This window comes from Podarcis erhardii, assembly GCF_964252035.2.
Source record: "Podarcis erhardii genome assembly, chromosome: 10".
Classification (NCBI taxonomy): Eukaryota; Metazoa; Chordata; class Lepidosauria; order Squamata; family Lacertidae; genus Podarcis; species Podarcis erhardii.
In genome coordinates, this window is record NC_138500.1 from 57,160,715 (window position 1) to 57,182,289 (window position 21,575).

Genomic DNA, 21,575 nt, shown 5'->3' on the forward strand with positions numbered 1-21,575 from the left:
CTGTGAGTTTTCTGCACAATTCCAATGGCAGAAGGACATTGTAGCAGCAAATCTTAATGCTTGTTCAAACTGGCCATGCTGCCCTGCCTGTGTGCTTGCCTTTTCCCTGACCCTGGGTGCTGATAATACCTGCTCCACCTCCCACAACCCAACACAGCTTGGAAAGTGATTGAAAGACATCTGGCTGAAGCAGAAGGAGAAGAGGGCAGCAGGGAGAAAATGGATATGGAAGGGGAAAACTGACAACTTGGAATGCTCGTTTGTCAGTTTTGTTATAAAGGTCAGCTCAAATCACTGAGAGTACCCTGGACAAGACAACCCTCTTTATATATTACATTTGTCTCCTCTCATATATATCCCTAGCCCTCTGGTGAAGGGTCAGAGTTCCCTGCAAAGAGGAAATAGCTGTGAAATTAGCTTAAGTCTATGGCGTCGCTGTGCTCAAATGAAAGTTGTATTCAAAGGAAAGGATAATTGATGGTTTCGTGCCTTTTTCCTTTGGATTTGGAGCATGTTTGCTTCAGTAAAATAACTTGATGGTATTGGAACTTGTTAAATATATTGCAGCGGTGTGTCGAAATAAATAGCACGGTAAGATTGCTGGTTGAAAGAATAAAGAAACTAAAGGTCAATTAACTCCAGTTTATCAAAGGCATTCGAGCACAAGCTCTAATATGGAGTCATGCAGTCAAGAGAACCAAAGACAAAGAGAAGACTGACAGAAGTAGGAGGAGGAAATAAAAGTGAAAAGGGAAGTGATCTGTATGCCAATAAGTAGTTCCTAAGGAAGGAACCAACAGGAGAAAGAATATGTTGTATTTTCATCGCCCCCAGATGGTTCAGGTAACTAACTGCAAGCACTGTTGCTATTCTTCCCAACAGGTGGCAGGGGTTAAAAAGGAGCCCATGACTGCTCAGCAGTAGCTGGGCAGAGTATTCTGACTATATCTAAACAAATGAACACCTTATAGGATGGCCGAGGGCTTGGCTTTAGGCTTGAAATTATTTTCCAATAGACACAAAAAGAGAGAAGATGGGATAGTCAAAGATGGAGGGAACACAGGGAAGTTAGCAGTTGTGGTGTTGCCAACAGGAAAAAAATAAGCAGTGAGGATGTATCCTTGGTGAAAATGGAGTGTTTTCGGGTGACTTGGGGAGCCAATAATTGGAAACAGAACCTTTAACCTCTGGGGCAGAGATTCAGATCAGATGCAGGCTCAAAGAAACAAAGCCATTATCACTGATGTCATGGGGTGGAACCTCTGACTGCAATCTTCAGATTACTTACTGATAGTCGTGGTGTTTCGCAGAATAAGTAAGTAACCCTGAAGATCGGGGTGTAACCGTGCGATCCTATGCATGCCTATTCAGATGTAAATCCCATTGAGTTCAGTGGGGCTTAGATTGGGGGAGCACAGTAACCTAAATCAGATTAGGTAGTAACATCTGTCCAATGCCCAGCTCATTGAAATGCAAAAGGCAGTCACTAGCATGTTTCGGTTTGGCGGGTTCATCCCACCTTGATCTGCAGTGAAGTGTGCAAAGCCATCTCTGTAGCTCAATATGAGCATGCTCAAGTGGCAGCTCTTTAACAAAGAATTCCATCCCCCCCCCATCAATTTTGTAGATGCAGGTAGTACTAGCTAAGAGCAGGGGTAGGCAACCTGTCAGGGAACTGCCATCAGTTCAGAGGCGAGAGGGGGAAGGGCAGTTGGGTTACAGGGAGCCTCTGAAGATCATGTGAAGCAGCTCTTCCTCTGGTGAGGAGGGAAGCCCCGCCTCAAGTGGGGAAGGGATGCAGGGATCGGAAGATGCTAGAGAGAGCCACAACACCGAGCCTGAGCAAAGTGGAGGAGAGACAAGTCCCCCTTTGCCAACGCCCTCTTTGTGCAGTCGGTTTACGCGCAGAGAGGGGAGGAGAAGGATGGGGGGGTCAAAAGACTGTTTTACTGGGGAAAGTTTAAGGACTGCCCACTCCCAGATTCTGCTAGCGACTGAGCAGACTTGAGACGCTCTGCACTGTAAATGTTTTTGTACAGATAATAAAGCCTGGGAAAGACCGGTGGGAGTCTTGCCTGTTCACTCTCGAGCAACCACACTGGCACATAACACAACCTAAGACCCATGGGCCACAAGTGGGTCTTTTAACCAGTCCATGAGCTGCCCCCAAACTGAGCCACCCACTCTACGAGTCCCCGCATGCTGCGCTAAACTAGCATGGCGTGGGGACTCGCTTCCGTGGCGCCAGAAATCATGTCTGCGCAGATGCCGGAAATTGTGGGCGCTCACACGCAATCCAGCCCATGGAGGGATCTCCACTGGAGTGAACCAGCCCAGGAGAGGTAAACCTTGCCGACCCCTGATCTAGAGCTCCCATTTTTTCCTGTGTTCCTGGTCCTTTAACATCTGCATGCTTTTTTAAGCACAGGGATAATGTTTAACTTTCTTTTTTTAGCGCCAGGCTTTCCTTCAGCACCATTGCATGGTCACGGATGCAGTTGCTGAGCACCACACTTATGCTGGGTGCAATTATCTGCGGGGTAAAGGTACGACAAGCAGGTCATCCTTAAAAACTGGCACCCCTATGACTAGCAGGTAGAAAGTTAGTTTCCTCCAGGAGACAAAGTGCTCATGTTCAGGTGGGTGGGTGTTTGGTAGAGATAGGGTGAGATTTAACTGGGCTCAGCAGGAATGAATTAAGGCAGCTAGGAGGGATTATAAGAGGAATGAAAGGTGAACCATCCACTATATACTCTCGGATATTTGACCTGCGATGAAAGGAAATGTTGGCTGTGAAAAGCCTTCCTTTCTTAACTAGCTGAACTCTGAATCCTGGCATACCTGATTCTCCCCCGTTTTGTTCACCCCTCAGAACAGTAGATAGTTCTTTTCTTTCCTTCAGTTTATCTGAGCTTTTCCAGAGGCCGATGGAAATAAGTCAGAGAGGTGTGGGAACATATTGGTATAGAAAAGAATTTGCAAGAGGGATCTCACCTCAAGCTGAAGAGACTTTTGGTTATTTTCTTCTCCCTCTGAGGGAAGGTAGAAGAAGAATGAGTACAAGAAAAGGGGGTTTCAAAGGGTTAGAAATGAAAGTAGCACCTAGGGAGAAAGCCCCATTGAATTCAATAGGATTTACCTATGAGTAAGATTGCTCTGTCTGCTGCCATATTAGTAAGAAGGTTTTCTATCTTAATATAGCATTCCATGGATACAGCAAACTTATAATTAGGGTCTCTGAACCGTTTATTCACTGCAGTGCTCAGTAACTGGCAGAGCTTCATGTAAATGTTGTGCCAGTATCAATCTCTCATTGGCGCAAACCATATTGCATGTTCCTGGTTTGCCTGAAGCTAAGACAGAAATTTGGAAACATTTTTCCCCCATTGAGAATAATGGCAATAAGCAAAATGATACAATGCTCTTGTTTATCAGCTGCTTAGCTTGATCTCAGATACAGTACCATTCTCAAATGAAATAAAACTGTTTAAAGGGAATAATGAAAGCACAGTTTCTCAGGCTATGTTCCTGACATTACCAGATCTTCTTTGCTAGGAAGGGAAATCTATTATTCCTGATTAGTATCTGGGGCAAGGACTGTGCAGACTCTCTCCCCCAACACACACACAGAGCGCATACAAAGGGCAGTAGGTACAGATATGTGCAGCACATTCTCCTTGAAAATAGAAAACAACAATAACAACAACCCATCTGAATGGGTTGAAGTGTAGATGGGTTCCCATGAGGCTAGACACAGTGATAACAGCAAGAACCTTTATTGAACTACATAACTGGATAACAAGGGCAAAGCAACTGCTTATATACATTTCTGAAGGCCTGGGCCACTCCCACTCCCAACGTGATTGGCTGTCTAAACTTCCAAGCTGTGAATCACGACTCAGAGGGCCAATGGCAGAGGCCCAAATCCTGAAATGTTCTGTGATTGGATATCAGGTATCAAATCAGAACACAGGAGCTCAGAATCCTTAGTCCAGACTCAAGCTCAGGCAAACACGGACCCCTGAATACATAACGCAGTTCACTCTTCCACCCTATCACAATCATCAGGATCCACCCTGAGGCACCTGCGTAGCTGAGCGCTCTTCATCCGACCTGCCAGGCTCCATCGTCTGCCTGCATCAGGTGCCATAAAGCTGTATCCCTACTCCACAGGCCTCATGGCCAGTTCCACTGGAAACCACCTTTAGCTTCAAGGCTCCAACCTCTGAAGTTTCAGAATGTGAGCTTCCGAAGACCTAGTAACCTGATTTCGGGCATGATGGTTGTTACTCTTCAATATAGGTCTGCACCTATAACAAGCAGAAACTTTATCAACCATTCCAGAACATATCTGGCAAGCTTCCTAATGGAGCAACTATAGTTACCGTCTATGGTTTGAATAAGAGAACGCACTCGTGGCATCTATGTGAATTAAAATGCTCACAGAGACCAAGGTTACCACAATATGAGATTATTTATGTTCATGAACAAGGGGCACTTAACTATTCTGCCTTACCATAGAGGACAACATAAAATGCTGCGGTCTACTCTATCACTAGCAATCACTTGCACACCGACTGCTAGCGAGGAGCCGAATAGTACACATATAAGGCTTTAAAGACCACAGGACTCAGACTTCTTATACCTCCCCATATCAGTTTTCTAGATACTGTATTATGAGACATCTGCCTTATGGTATACCGATGTGTTTTTGCTTTTATTGTGTGTTTTGTGTTCTCATTTTGTATTTTTATGTTGTGAATCACCCTGAGATTTTCAGATGAAGTGCAGTATACAAATTTAATAAATAAATAAAAATAAAAAGATTGATTTGTTTAAGTAATGAAAATGTAATTATGAACATCCTTCGAACTTTGGGTATCTGGCCAAAGTACCCTTTTTTGCTTCTATTTATTACCTAACCTTCCACCCTTATGTTCTTTTTACCCATCCTCAACACAGGTGCATAGTCAGAAAGTATACTATTCGCTCCACAGTTGAACTTGAAGCATTGCTTATTTACTTTGCTTACATCAAACTTCGTGTGACCCAAAAATATAAGACTGGTCTACTACAATCAATGGGAATTTCCCCATTGGTTTAAATAGGGTATGAGTATATCATCACACTTTCTAGATGCTTAAAAGGCATCTTATGCCTGAATTATGCACTTCACCAGACCTTTACCCATTTTATCTGCTGGATAAAGGCATTGCTTCTTCTTAGAATAAAATCTGCAATGGAAGAGGAGCTACTGATCTTATGGGAACACAGCGTAAGTAGCAGCAACTTAAGGCATGGACTTATTTTTAGCAAGTGTATTTTGAATTGATGTCTCAACAGCATCGTGTACCAAAGCTTGTCCCACATGGGAGAGTTTGTAGAGGCTCATTCCAGCAGACATTGGATTCATGGCTTCTCTAACTGTGAAACCTTTGGCAGGTCCCCGAAGCTTGCTGTGGCTTAGTTTACCATCTGTACTATGGACATAATTAGACTTTGCTGGGGCAGCCAAGCTTTGGGAACTGATTCCCTTGGCCTGGCTTAGTAAACAGCCTGCGTTCGATAGCTTGTGGGCACCTGCTTCCTAGTCTGTGAAGGCGAAGTTTCGTGCAATGCATTAAAACGTTATCGGTTTGCAGCAGAGATAATTAAATCTGCAGATGCTTCACAGAGTCTGATTGTATACATATTTATTATAGGTGGGTGTAAACATGATTTTTTGTTCTTGGTACTATGTAGGTTTCCTCCCACACCTACTTGCTGTAACAAAGCTTATGCTTAATTCATGCCTTGAACTTCTTGGTATGTCTCTCTTTATCATAGCTGTCAACTTTTCCCTTTTCTTGCGAGGAATCCTATTCGGAATAAGGGAATTTCCCTTCAAAAAAGGAAAACATTGACAGCTGTGCTCTTTATCAAACTAATTGCAAATAAATAGCTGATTTATCATCTGAGATCGCACTATTATTTCTGATGCCTCTAAAGATATCACTGCCAAACTTGACACAAGGGCTCCCAAGGTCAAGACAGCAGGCACCATTTTGATTCGAAATGGCAGACCACAATGTGATATTGCCCATTATTTCGGCATAGGTTTGCCTGTCTCTTGAGATACTGTCAGCAAACTCAGCACATAGTTTCTTCCCAAGGTGGGGTGGTAGACTCTGTCATTGTTTCGATGTTGGGCATCATTTTGAATCCAGATGGCAAGCCAAATCATCACTTTGGCATGACTTTGCCCATTTTTTAGCATAGGTTTAGTTGGCACAAGGCTTCCAGAGGTGGGAGTGGCAAATGTCTTCACTGCTTGGATGCTGGGTGCCATTTTGAATCAAGATGGCAGACTGAAACATGGCATGCAGATACGTTTAGGATGGGGCTCTATACGTCCCTCCCCCCCCCAAAAAAAATGGAAATAAATAAATTGCCTCTCTTTTAGCTTTATCTGCCATCACATATTCTTCAGGCTCTTTTGAGTACCATGCTTTGTTCACCCATCCTCTCAGAGGGTATAGGAATAAATGTGCGGCAGAAAAGTTGATGTGATCTCTGGTGCTAGTTTTTCTTCCATCAAGAAGTTATCACAACTGAAGAATCGGTTGTAAAAAGAATGCATATATAAACTGGTTATTCAACCTGGAAAGTGCAAAATGACGGTTGTTGTGAATTAAGCAGTGCAACAGATTAATGACCTTCACCAAAACCAAAATATCATTAATTCACCTTGTGAGATTCTGTTGTTCTGAAGGGAAGTCGTGGCTCCGACAATAATGCATCACTTTGCAAGATGTTCTTGGGGATGGAAATAATGCATTCTTTGTGATCTTGCCCATGTTTCTGGTTTCTGAATCCCCCAAAAGTCAGACAATCTAATCTTTTCAGAGGGGGAAAGAATGCAACAGTCGTGTTGAAAAATGGCAGTGTTCATGCAAGGAACATTCTTTTTATAGGCAGGCCACTTGGAGATTTTTCCATTAAGGAGATAGGTAAGACAGAGGTATAATGCAGAGTCTGCTCTGATCATTCATGTCAGCTGTTCCTTGCCTTGTTTCTTCTTGACCTGTGCAGAGTAAAGGCACATTGGCCCCACGTGACTATTGCAGAGCAGCAAAACCTCAGGAGCAATATGCTGAAGAGAATGTTTAACTTCTGTAGAAGTGTTATGAGCCTGTCAATAACGATCCAGTCAAGCATTCGATTCATTTTCATTGCTGCTGGGCTTTTTTTTTTTTTTTTGCGAGTGGGGGAGGAGCTGTTGCAGACTTTACAACAATAGGCTCATATGTGCGGTATAGCATGCAACACAGGAAATCAGGAGGGATTGTAACAGCCATTTCCATAATTAGAAGGGTGGAAATCCTGCATTTTGCAAAGTTTCTAATCACAAACATAGTCTTCTGTGAGTGCATGCCACTGTAGACCGTTTCTGTGAGCCATTATTTGCATTAATAATAATAATAATAATAATAATAATAATAATAATAATAATAATAATAATTCCATTTAACAATATATATTCACATCATTATCATTCACTTTACCTCTTTGGCTCTTTAGAGCCTATCGATTTCCTTCCCTCCCACCTCATGGTTTTCAAAAGTTAATCTTTATATCATAGCATTTTATGCATTTTCCAATTCTAATTTCGCTCCTTACGAAATACATTATAATTTAAATAAATATGAAAAGGGAGAAAATTTCTCATTATAAGTCTTCAGACAACCCTGCTAGTGATGTTAATTGCTTACAATAATCTTTCAAATATTGTGTAAATTTATTCCAGTCCTTTTGAAATACTCGATCATGCTGGTTCCGGATTCTTCCTGTCAGCTTTGCCAATTCCACAAAGTCCATTATTTTCATATGTCCCTCTTCTTTCATTGGTACTTCTTGTTTTTTCCACTTTGGGGCTTAAAGAATTCTTACTGCTGCTGTTGTGTACATGAACAGTATTTTATCTTCTCTTAGTATCTCTTCCCCCACTATACCCAATAAAAAGGCTTCTGGTTTTTTCACAAAAGTATTTTTAAACATTTTCTTTAACTCATTATATATCATTTCCCAGAAGGCCTTTACCTCTTTACAAGTTCACCACATGTGGTAAAAGATACCTTCTTTTTATTGCAGTTCCAACACTCATTAGCTATTTGCATTTTTACTGATGTCCGCAGTAACTAAACATTTGACAATTCCAAAAAACCTGATCTTCCAAGTGTTGCTATTTTCCAGGGACAGTCACAGATTTACAGAAGTCATCCCGGTTTCTGATTTGATCCCTGAATGTCCCATTTTTCCTTAGGACATCCTTATTTTCATTGGAGAAATGTGGGAGGGTGTGGAGTTATGCAACCCCCAAGCCAAGGAGATGTAACCATATAACCTTTAGAAGTCATCTGAAGGCAGCCCTTCGGATGACTTCTAAAGGTTAGTTTTTTTATATAGGGAAGTTTTTTTTAACATTTAATGTTTTATGATGTTTTTATGTGATGGAAGGTGGCTGGGGCAACCCAGCCAGATCAATAGTATATAAATATTATTATTATTATTATTAATTATTATTATTATTATTATTAATTGAATAGGACGTTCCTATTTTCATCAGAGAAATGTCAGAGGGTATGAAAAAAGGAACATATCACATAATGTCATGATATATAGTAGCATATGTTTATTTATCTACACCATAGGTCATGACAGAAACAGTCTAATTTAATGCAGTCGTAGGCCTTTAAAGTCAACTGATTAAACAGTCGACGTTGCTCATAAAACCTGCCATAAATCATAAGAAAAATGCAACCATAAATTAACATGCCATTAAAGATTTAATTGGTCTTGAAGCAGTCTATCACCTGTGTGTCAAAAATACTTCTGGTACTACCATCTCATCACCAGCACAGAGGTAAATGAAGCCACCTTTTCCATTGTACAGTGGTACCTCGGGTTAAGTACTTAATTCATTCTGGAGGTCCGTTCTTAACCTGAAACTGTTCTTGACCTGAAGCACCACTTTAGCTAATGGGGCCTCCCGCTGCCGCTGCGCCGCCGGAGCACGATTTCTGTTCTCATCCTGAAGCAAAGTTCTTAACCTGAAGCACTATTTCTGGGTTAGTGGAGTCTGCAACCTGAAACGTATGTAACCTGAGGTACCACTGTACCTCTGCCATTGTAACTATATTAATTGCAGCACAGTTTTCTTAGCCCTCTGCTTGAAAATAAAAATGTTTTTTCTCTAAGCGTTCTGTTTAAAGAAGAAATCCTTTCAATTATCAAACTTGTTTCCTTCCTGTAAAGGTAAAGGAACCCCTGACCATTAGGTCCAGTCGCGGATGACTCTAGGGTTGCAGCGCTCATCTCGCTTTATTGGCCAAGGGAGCTGGCGTACAGCTTCCGGGTCATGTGGCCAGCATGACTAAGCCGCTTCTGGCAAACCAGAGCAGCGCACGGAAACACCATTAACCTTCCCGCCGGAGCGGTACCTATTTATCTACTTGCACTGGCGTGCTTTCGAACTGCTAGGTTGGCAGGAGCAGGGACCGAGCAACAGGAGCTCACCCCGTTGTGGGGATTCGAACCGCTGACCTTCTGATCGGCAAGCCCTCAGCTCTGTGGTTTAGACCACAGCACCACCCATGTCCCTTCCTCTAGGGAACAGCAATGATCAAAAGCTGCATAGGATTCCATTCATTGCAAAGCTTTGCACAAGCCTATTGCCAAACTGTGTAGGAGCTTGAGAACCCAAGACTCGGCTACCCTATCATATCAAGTGCACATGAAGGATTTCCTTACGTGTTTTGAAAAGGATGAGCCTCAGCTCATCCTGAGCTCCATGCACACATTGGAAAAATAGACAGAAGCAAATATGGCTGATTTCGAAACAGAAACTGCAGGAAGTAGAAGCCTCCTAAAAATTACCGGAATACAAGAGATGTGTACATTTGTAATGCACATGAATGGTTCCAAGTGCTACTTAAGATTATTACCAGTGGCATTTTAAATTAACTACTCCAGTGTGCCGTTCTGAAATAAATGACTAATTAGGGCTCACTTGCCAGTGTTTAGTCACCAAGCGGCTTGGAAGCTATAGGGAACAGTTTTATACCGATTTGCTTCACCCTCCACAGACAAGCAGCCTATTTTGCAGTTGCCAAATATAATTTGACAGCTCTATAATATTATTTCATATTTCTCCTTTCTTGTTCCAGTGTTTCAACACAGGCCATTCCTGTCCTTCACTAATGGTATTTTCTCGAGCCACTATCCAAATGAGAGCATCTGACTGTTTGTTTGCTTTAATGTACAGAGAAGCATGCCAGCATTGGAGAATTACCCTAATTTCCCACATTAATTGTTTGGCTGTTTGTGAATAAATGCTGGTTTGTTTGTTTGTTTGTTTTGGTTTATATTCCACCTGGTTCTTGAGAATTAGGTTGGGTGTAAAATTTTGGGGGGAGAAATAGAACCATGCATTAAAAACATACGAAATGTTAAGCCGAAATAGCCCAATATTTATTCTTCACAATACAGGAATAATTGGAAATGGGAGAGACTTAAGATCACCACAGGAAAACTCTCAAATGCAGAATCTGGCATACCTTCTCAATCCAATTTGCCTCCTATTTGCAGCACCCAAAAGTAATCTCCATCTTTGTAAATATAAAGACTTGCTCTTTATTTTTGTCCTCTAAAACAGAATATTACAGAAATGAAAACACATTAAGGGTTTGTTAAACCAAAGTTGTTTTTGGTGTGTGTGTGAACAGGGCCACAGAAAGTTGCCTGTAGATTGTTTCCTGTTTTCCAGAAGAAGAAACCCATTTCAGTATTGCTTGTACGTTTGCTTTTACAATGGCTTACTGGACTATTGTGCTATATTCCAGGTTATTTGGAACTTAATTATTAGGTGCAGGCTACTAGTGATACAGCTGATTGCCTCCTAATGCACAACAAACTTCCACACCGGCTTTCCATTTCTCAGAACAACTTGAACTTTCAGTGGCAAATCACTCTTGGTGATTTGAGCCATTTTACAGATCAGAAGGAGCTTCTCATATTCTGATTAGTGACAGCTAAACTGGAAAGCAAAAGGCAGAAAGACTCAGAGATGCAGGAGAGCTCCGTCAATGGAGGGCATGGGCCTCTTAAATCTCTAGATTCGACCCCCAGCTCTATAATTCTATGACTATGTTGTCAAGCTTTTGCAACATTTGTCAAAAAGTGTAGCCTCATTCAGATAGTTAATGCAATAGCTCAGAATCTCAAAAATGAAATAAAATATTAGAGTCTGAAGCAGACATACCATATTTTTCGCTCTATAAGACGCACCGGACCACAAGATGCACCTAGTTTTGGAGGAGGAAAACAAGATATTCTGAATCTCAGAAGCCAGAACAGCAATCCCACTTGCTGTTCTGGCTTCTGGGATAGCTGCGCAGCCTGCATTCACTCCATAAGACGCACACACATTTCACCTTACTTTTTAGGAGGGGAAAATTGAGTCTTATAGAGCAAAAAATACGGTATTTTGTACGGCATTGTATTTATTTATTTTCATTCAATGTATCAGCAATCGTGAGCTTCAACGGCACCTGTCGCTTGTCACTTTGCCTCTCGGGCTGAGCTGTTTTGTCAGCTGGCTCCTCCAGAAGGGGCTCCCCTCTTGCTCTTAAAAATCATCACTGTGGCTTTGTTGTTTTGTAATGGTTTCCTGTTTACACTGGTGTTATCAGCAGCAATAGGGACACGGGTGGCGCTGTGGTCTAAACCACTGAGCCTCTTGGAAGGTCAGTGGTTCAAATCCTATCAACGGGGTGAGCTCCCACTGCTCTGTCCGTGCTCCTGCCAACCTAGCAGTTTGAAAGCACACCAGTGCAAGTAGATAAATAGGTACCGATGTGGCAGGAAGGTAAACTGCATTTCCGTGTGCTCAGGTTTCCGTCATGATGTCCTGTTGCACCAGAAGCAGTTTAGTCATGCTGGCCATATGACCCAGAAAGCTGTCTGTGGACAAATGCTGGCTCCCTTAGCCTGAAAGCAAGATGAGTTCCGAAACCCCATAGTCACATTTAGCTAGATGTAACTGTCCAGGGGTCCTTTATCTTTACCTTTTACCTATAAGCAGCAATATAAACCAAACAGGAAATATATATTATATGCCCTTCTATCTTTTGCTTCCCCATTTGGCCTCACTCTTTTCAGACAACTGTTGCACCATGATTTTCATTTCTCTGTACTCAAGACCATGTTCACTTGTCCACTTTGGTGACCGCATCACTCACCTGATGAAGTTGCCTCTGGTCCTCAAAGTGTTAACTCCACAATAGATCTATTAATTTTTAAGGTGGCATAAGACTCATTTGACTTGGCTTTCAAGACTCAGGGTCCCTAGACACCTTGTTGAATTCTTCAACCAGCAGGCCCTATATTTTCAGACAAGAATAACTCATATAAATTAGAATACATTTGCTCACCCTGCTTCCGTTCTGTTTCCCTGCAAAATTTGATTTCCGCCACCTTCTAATTTATTTATCAGCCACTGTGATCATTGCTGTCTAAAGTTTTTCATCTTTTTCATGCATTAGTAAGGAATAACCTTGCCTTTTAAAAGGAACACTGTCAGGTTCAATGACCTATTTGTTTTACTTTCCCAGTCTCTGCAATCCCCTTTTTACAAGCTGCAAAATAAAACCAAAAAGTCATTGTACTATCTTTCTCCCCCACCCCCCTCTTTCAGCAAGCACAGCAGAAGTTAGACAAGAAACCCCACATGGGTATAACATTCGTGGAGAGAATGTAATTGAACTGGAAAGGAGGGTATCTGCAGTACGTGTTTGGGTACATTTGTGTCTCACTGTGTAAAATATGACACATTTCAGCTGCTTTCTGGTGGTGTTTTATGCCCTCTAGTGGGGCAGAAGATTATTGTAGCACATTAGTTTTCTTCTGCTTTGGCTTTATTTCATGGATAAATTGGATTCATTCCTAACTCTTAACCAGCAAAAAAAAAAAAAAAAAAAAATGATTTAAAAGTTTCTGTGCAGAATTCACGATACGATTTTTACTTTTCAGCTGAGAAGTATCTTATAGTCTGTTCCTAAATAAAAAAATGCACCAAATTTAATTCTACATAACTGATCAATAGTTTAAATTTTTCCTTCTAAATGAGAGGGAACAGTGTCTTAGCCCCTGCCCATCTATTGCTGTAGGGCAATTTAGAAACCTTTTGAGGGACGAGCCTGTGTAAGTCACACTTCCTCATGTCTGACTGCCCATCCTTATGATGTAATCTCTGAAGTGCTACTCTCTTCCAGCCCATAAAAAGGAGCACTGCCGTCTCAGAAGGGATGCTAAATAAATTTAACATCCTCCAGCCAAGAGGTTCATGGGGTAGGTCAGCACCAGACTTAGGGTTGTGTGCGTGGTTCCCCCGCACAAGATGCTGAGCCAAAGGGGCACAAAATAATAAGAATAAGAAAACCTTTGTTCATATTTGTACCTACTCAAAGTAACAAAAGGAATTACAGTCATACCATGGAAGTCAACCAGCTTAGTTCCCAAACGTTTTGGCTCCCGAACGTCGCAAACCCGGAACTGAAATCGCAAAACCGAAATTGTTCCGGTTTGCGAACAATTTTTGGAAGCCATACATCCGATGGGGCTTCTGGGGCTTCCGATTGGCTGCAGGAGCTTCCTGTAGCCAATCAGAACCCACACTTTGGTTTTTGAATGTTTTGGAAGTCAAACAGACTTCTGGAACGGATTCCGTTCGACTTCCAAGGTAGGACTGTATTGTGAAAATACGAAATATTTTTTTGGGGGGTGCACCCAACTTTGTCCTTGCTCAGATGCGATATTACCAAAGTCCATCCCTGTTTTGGGTGCATTTCTGTCAAACCTAACAAAAACCTTGAGAGAATTAATGGGTAAACTCTTTGTATGCTGTGCTGAGGTCACTGGAGGAAAGGTGTATAAAAGTGATAAACAGGAATATAGAATATGCCATTGGTCCATCTATCTCAATATTGATTGCGTGGACAGGCGGAGTCCCCAGATCCCGAGTGGTCCCCCCCGTCATGTGGAATAACGACTCTAGACAACTTGCTATGGGATTAAATTGGCCACAACTTTATTAAATTTCAAATGTGGGTAGACCTTGGCTCAGGCATTGGGCGTTCTCCCTCCCTAGTCCCCAGCCGGGGACCTAGGGAGCATCAGGGTTATCCAGTGTGGGGGGGGGGGATGGGCCGGCTCTGGAGAACATATGTTCAAGCAGAGAAGCTCTGGAGCCAAGTGAGGATTACCAATTAAGATCCACCCTCTATTGTGTGGGCAGGTAATCCCTCCCCTTACCTGGCCTGGTTTCCCTGGCAACGCTTCCCCCAGGTGGGATTGGACAACTCACTGGGGTAGGCGGGGACCTCCAGGTATCCCACCTGAGGGAAGGCAAAGCCTATGCTGATGGGGCCACTCCAGATCCAGGGCTGCACGCGTCCACGCAAAAGGCACCCCCCGTTTTAAGTGGGGAGCAGTCATTACATCCCTGGGGATGCTGCATATGGAATGTGGGTCAAAGTAGGAAAAGCTACTTACGAATGAAAGTAAAGTAGTAGTCGTACCTTGGATCCTGAACGCCTTGGTACTCGGACATTTTGGCTCCCGAATGCCACAAACCCGGAAGTGAGTGTTCCGGTTTGTGAACGTTCTTTGGAACCTGAATATCCAATGGGCCTTCCGTGGCTTCCGATTGGCTGCAGGACCTTCCTGCAGCCAATGAGGAGCCATTCTTTGGTTCCATTCGACTTCCAAGGTACTACTGTAATGTGGCTCTATCCATTAAAATTCTAACTAGGGAAATCTACACAGGTGACTCTCAACTTACATGGCAGTCACGTTCTGGGGATAGCACTTCAGGCCAAAATCTCAGAGGCAAAACACATTGGGTACAATGGCAGGTAGGACTGCCAAAGTCTTTTTCCCTGGACACCTGCCCTGTTTCCACCTCCTTTTCGTAAAATAATAATAATTTCAGCCAAGCCCACCAAGCTGGTTAAATATGTGTGCAAATTGCGAGTTACCTTTAAAACAGAAATCTCTCTCTTTTTTCCCCCCCACCGCAGGTATGGTGACATGGTGCCGAAGACAATCGCTGGGAAGATCTTTGGCTCGATTTGTTCCCTGAGTGGGGTCTTAGTCATTGCCCTTCCAGTTCCTGTCATTGTCTCCAATTTCAGCCGCATCTACCATCAGAACCAACGGGCAGATAAGCGCAAGGCACAAAAGGTGTGCTTCTACTTTCCATTCATTACATTCTGGGATAGACACAAAGTGGTTCTTTTGTATGCTGTATGTTATCAAAGTGAATTTGTCGTTGTTAACGAAGAAAAAAATGTGACGGCTTCAGAAGCTCTGGAACAAAAACAAAAACCATCAACTGGAAATCGGCTTTCACTCCTCCTGAAGATATAACTACTTGATTGGTTGGTTTGACACATTAAAAAAACAACAACCTTAATAATTGTTTTAAATTCATGCATATAAAAGCATGTCTCTAAAATTACGTTTTTAAACTATTTTGAGTGGATTTTTATACATTTTGAGCATGCATTATTAACATTCAAAAATTGCAAGTATAATAGAGAGTTCGTGTGGATGGAATTGGGGTTTGCAATGGGAAGTTATAGTCTATTTCTTTAAGCCTGCAGTCTTAATTTTTTCCCTGTATCTGAAATATTGATAAATCATCTTTCATTCTGCCTGATTTCAAGGTTGCTTACAATGAGTATCTCTATATGTGCCTATATGAGAAAAAAAGACCTCACTGAAACCAGTAAGATTCAAATCTGAGTAAATGTGCATAGGATCGACCTCCCTGTGGGACTTGAACCATTTAAGATCATTTATATGGGATGTGATACCCGTTTAAATGGTTTGTTGGGTGAATTACATTTATTTTCCCAAACAACAGTGTTTATATTATTATTGTTACTATTATTTTACTTAAAACAAACAAAGCTAAACCCTTCATTTTCTCTCATACCTCCTTTCCAGCTGTGAATTCAAGAAACCTTTAATTTCTGCACAGCCAAGGAATTATGAATGAAGTCTTCTTCATAATCAGTAAAAAATCAATTTCACTCCAAATGGCCACGGGAAACTTTAATGAACAGCCTGCAAAAACCCTAGCTACCTAGAGAAGCCTCGCGTGATATTTTTAATAAAAGGTGCAGTAAGTAGGAGCTTAAGGAAAAGGTGACTTTTGAATCCATTATTAAGCCAAGGCATTTCACATGATTGTGATCTGTTAAGAACCTTTGCTTGGTGTTGAGTATTCTTCACCTCTTCCTTTATTTCCTGAATGATTGTGGAACCTGCAGGAGGGTGACTTATCTGAACCTCCTCTTTGACGAAAGCGTAGTATAAGTGGATGTACCATATACCACTTTAGGCAGGAAGAAACAGCCTATAAAATATAAAAATCTATTTGAAAAACTGCTTCATTAATTCCTGAAATGCTCCCAGCGTTTGAGGAATACTTTAGAACTACCTCACCAGGGACCAAAGTGCATTTCTACATAAGCCACATAAATATGACTTTCAGATTAAACAAGTTGTTAGCTTCACTGGAGACGTGAGGATATAATTAAGCAAAGCGCTTGCCCTACATTTTCATATAGAACAAACGCTAAGTATAGTTTGCACTCAGACAATTATCCCTTCAGGAACCGTAAATCCTCTTTCAGTCGTCATACACATAGATCTGCATGAGTAGATGAGGGAAAGACACATTAAATATTGGTGCAACTCATAGCTATCTGAACTTTAAGTAAACCCAGTTCCAAAAATATCGTCCTGTCTGTGAATGTGTGGGAAAGCCAAGGAAATCGCAAAGTCTCTGTTGATTAAGACTTGAGGTGTGAGAAAATAGATAGGTAATTGATGCTCTGCAGTCTCTGGTTCTTGGGAGAGCATCTCCGGGTCCTCCTCACTGGGGGGCAAGAACAGAGGTCCACCCTCAGTGTGGGGCACTGGACCTCATATTGTTGTAAACAAAATCTGCCCTTTTTCCCTTATGGGGTATCCAAGAGCCCATATAGAGTCCTTACGTGGGTTCCCTATTGGTAGGAGAAAATTACAGAGACCAACCAGAGAATATTGAGAAGCAAAGCAGCTAGTAAGCCTGATCTTTATTGATCTGTTGCAACAGGGTGCTCCCCTCACACGCAGGAAAGGAGGAGGACCTCGAATAATGGCGCACAAGGCCTTATATAGGCATTTTAAATTCCCTGCCCTGGAGCTCAAGACCACCCCTCCATACATCATACATACATCACAGAAGGGGTGTAACCCAAGACCACTGCCCACAAACATCATACCTACATCACAGAAAAGGTGGTCTACAACAGAAATTTGAGTGTTGTTGTTTTTTCTGTCTGCCAGGTTATCTGATAATGCCTTATCTGATTGCCTTTTCTGGTAGTCTTTTCCTGGTAGTCTGTCACCCTTTGAAATGGTCATTACTAAATTCCTGTAACAAGGAAGGTGTGTGGGTTTTTTTTTTTTTTTGAGAGCCAGTGTGGTGTGGTGGTTAAGAGCGATAGACTTGTAATCTGGTGAACCGGGTTCGCGTCTCCGCTCCTCCACATGCAGCTGCTGGGTGACCTTCGGGCAGTCACACTTCTCTGAAGTGTGCCCCACTCACCTCACAGAGTGTTTGTTGTGGGGGAGGAAGGGAAAGGAGAATGTTAGCCGCTTTGAGACTCCTTTGGATAGTGATAATGTAGCACCCTGCTTGTGGTTAACGCTTAGCTGGAATGAAATATTCAACGCAGCAATAGAGAAATTAAAATAGTAATTTATTTGTCAGACAAATAAATGAGAGGCACAGTGGTATATGGTTACCAAGCTCTGGCCTGGCCTCCTGCCATTCTGGCCAGCACTTATATTTCCTTAATCCAGCCCCCTTGCTCCTCCTGTGGCTGCCTCTATCCAATCAGCCTGGTTGAAATTCCTATTGGCTGTTTGCTAGAACCAATCACAAAAGATACACCCATTTCCTTCTGTCCTTTTATGGAAAATAAAAGCTATATATTCTTCTGTCTATAAATGACAAATAAGTAGTAATATATCTTACATGTGTCTCAACAAGGAATCTTAATTACCAGCTCACCTCTTGCCCTCCTTGCCCTATTGCCTTCCAAAACAGATGGTTAATCTTAAATTTTTATCTTAAACATATGTCAAGGATCTTGAGTTCACATCAACATTGAAAGATCTCCTTCATTTGGAGGTTTCTAAACAAAAAGGCCTGACAACTATATATCAGGAGTGCTCGATGGCGTCTCCTGTCTGGCAGGAGGCTGGGCTCATTTGCCCCTCTGGTCTCCTATTGCAATATGACTCTATGAAATAAGAATTTAACATTTCTTTCTTTCTAGATCCTTTGCATAATTACATTTAAGCCACTATATTTAATACATTATCATAGGTAGCCTTTTAAAAGAATTAAACCTTCTCAAAGTGAAAAGGAAGGAACAGTTTCCAGCCTCAAAATAAAAATAGAGAGAAGCTTCTTCTTCTCCAGCCAAGCCAGTTGCCTTTTTCACTGCTCTTGGCCTTTTTAACCTTAGGAAGAAGATATGGCTCATTTTACTATTTACCAACCCTTAATTTGTAGGGTCAGTGTAACCTTGGCTCTCAGCCTGTAATTCCCTTTTTACGACTTTGAGAATTGTTTTCTGCTATAAATCAGGGGGCCCCCTTGTCTAGGAGAATAAACATTGCCAAGGTTCTCTAAGCAGCTGGTCTTCTGCCTGGCATGAAACATTTGAAAATCTTTAAGCTCTTTTTAATATACAGGCCCTGATCAAAATATAGAAGCTTTGATAAAAATGCAGGCTTATGATTAGATGCCTCAATAAAGCAGGATATCAAATCCAAACTCTTCTTCTTCTTCTTTTCACCTTCTCCCTCCTTGCAAAGAAACATTTGGTCAGCTTGGGAGTGAAAATGGTTTCGGGGCTGTCTTCCTGTGCTGCTTCAGACATGTGGTTTATGTATGTGTTTGCTTGGTACATTTATGAACATATATTATCTATCTAAGACCTTAAAATTCTTATTGCAATATGACTCCTCCGTGAGACTGCAGAAAGACAGCCAGTGTCCCTCCACTGGGCCTCAACTTTGGAGTAGGCGAAAAGGTGTTCCAGAGGGTGTGCTGGGAAAGAATGTGGATCCAACAGATCTAAAGCACTCCTGTTCCCCTTACACCCCCCTCCCACAAAATGGGGGACAAACTATACTAACTTTAGCCTACCCTCCCACATTTATCCAATGAAAAGAGGAGCATCCTATTCCATCCCCTCCAATATTTCTCTGATGAAAAGAGGGGTGTCCTATTGTGTACCTTATTTCACTCTCTATTCAATCAATGGAAAGCAAACTTTTTTTAATGAATAAAAACCTAGAAAGCAGGAGTGAAGGGGAAACACCACCCATCTGCTATGGTGGCATGAGTTCATAGCTGTGAACTTCTCCCTTTTCTTGTGAGGAATCCTATTTGGAATAAGGGAATTTCCCTTAAAAAAAGAGAAACGTGCATGAGCTTGGCAGGGCATAGGAAAAGGTTGCCCCATCCACTTTTGGATTGTTTCATGAATCCATTTTCTTTGAAACCAGGGAACAAATTGGTCTCTCTCTCCCCCCACTTTCTCTTTCACATTAGAACATCAAGACTGTAAAGAACGAACACTAAGCAGCAAAACTTCATGCTTGATTTTATGTGAATAGTAGATAGTTAAAATGCTATTGAAGTAGAATCAAATTTACCTCTTTACAAAAAAATAAAACTGACAGATTTTTATCAATCTCAAAGGCTAGAAAGGAAGAAAGCAAGAGAATTTCCAATCACTATTTATTGTAGGGCTGTGTCCTCTGAAATATAAGGAAATGTCCAAGGTTTGAACAAAAAACAACAGATGTTTAAAGGTTCTGCACTGGTGATGTATTATGATGCAAATGACAGGGAATACACCCCAAACCCAGGGCCCAATTTGTGTTTACTGGATATCCAAGCGATCCAGAAATTATTCACACAGAATAGATACACTCTTTTGATGTTATAGACTAAGAATTCATAGCATACAAGGAAAAAGAGATTGAATTCAGGGGGCGGGGTTCTGGAAATAAAGCTGGACGCATTACTCCTGGGACATGCAATTTTTTTGGCAAGTAGGCAAATGCATTCACATTTGTCACCTATCACCCAACCTCTGAGAATAACAGCATTTTTTGAGCTTCCAAATTCAGTATCTATTAGGGAAGTTGTGAGATCATGTTCGCTGTTAACATTCGGAGACCACAAAATTCAAAGGGAGCCCTGTTTTCCCCATTTCCAAATTCATTAAAGAACTGAGTAGCAGAGGGGTGCCATTTTGACTGTTTGCCTCATGTGAGTGAATGTGGTGTAGTATTTTAGCCAGACAAAGAGATGCAGTTGGCAGGCAAACGTGGTACAAATTCGTCGTACAAGATCAATGGTTGAATTCAAGACACATACAAGGAAGGGAGCATGCGATTCCAGAAAGTTCCCTTTGTGTTGGCATTTTTGTGCTGTATGTGCAGGGAGAAATCTTAAAGCATCTTTCATCTTAAATATCCTGCCCTTCCTCCAGAGATTGCCAGGCTCACAGGTGCCTTTACCCTGCATCAGCATTCTACTGATTAAGGGAAGAAATGGAAAAAACATCACAGCCAAGACAGATGACTTGCTCCAGTAGTACCTGCATTCCCTTGTTTTGAACTGCGGCATATGTGTGCGTGTTTTTTTCCGTCCTGTTGCACGAAGAGAAAAGTGCTTTGCATTGGCGAAATCAAAGCCCAAGCCCCTTCAGCGCACCTGACAAAACACTCAGGTGGCAGGTGCTAATGGAAAAAATACAGTTCTTTTCACTCTCTGATGACATACAGAAACCATCCATTCTCCACCTGGCACCTCTCGGGGACTAAACATATTAAATCGCCCCAGTGAATTCTGTCAAAAGCAGCTGAATATGAACAGTAACTGATAAGTTCAATTTTGGCAGCCTGTTCTATGATTAGTAGTACAGTGGCAGCATGAGAGAGAAAAAATGACAGGAGTAATTTCAAGAGCAACTAAGTGATATTTACTGGACATGTATTTGCTTGGAACACTGCTTAGAAAAGAGGGAATTGCCCACAGATTGCAGCTGCCAGTAATGTCGCATTGCAAAGATTTAATATAGCTAAGGGCTCTCTTCCACAAAGCACTAGAGGGCCTACCAGAAAACATGCTGTTCTGTTCCTCTTTGATTTTACACATACAGGTGCACACACACAATGAGTCTATAGCGCATAGGAATATACTTGACCTCCATTTTGTGTGGACTCTTCAAGCCGTCACATAGCCCAACTTGATGACAATCTGGGTGAGGATATCTGGGTGGGATTCAGGGCTGGCCCTGTCATGACTTACAGTGTGGCATTTGCCTGAAATGTCCACTTGTGTGTGTTTTTAAACCGTGGGATGTTGTTACTGTTTATAATAATACCTCAGATGC

General features: G+C 41.9%; 1 protein-coding gene across 1 annotated transcript in view; it reads left to right on the top strand.

Annotated features, from left to right (window-relative positions):
- Positions 1-21,575, top strand: part of KCND2 (potassium voltage-gated channel subfamily D member 2) — a 291,559-nt gene that overhangs the window by 257,690 nt on the left and 12,294 nt on the right. Inside the window, exon 3 of the mRNA XM_081877959.1 lies at positions 15,117-15,279. Coding sequence (XP_081734085.1) covers positions 15,117-15,279 — 163 coding nt within the window. The remainder of the gene's footprint in view (positions 1-15,116; positions 15,280-21,575) is intronic.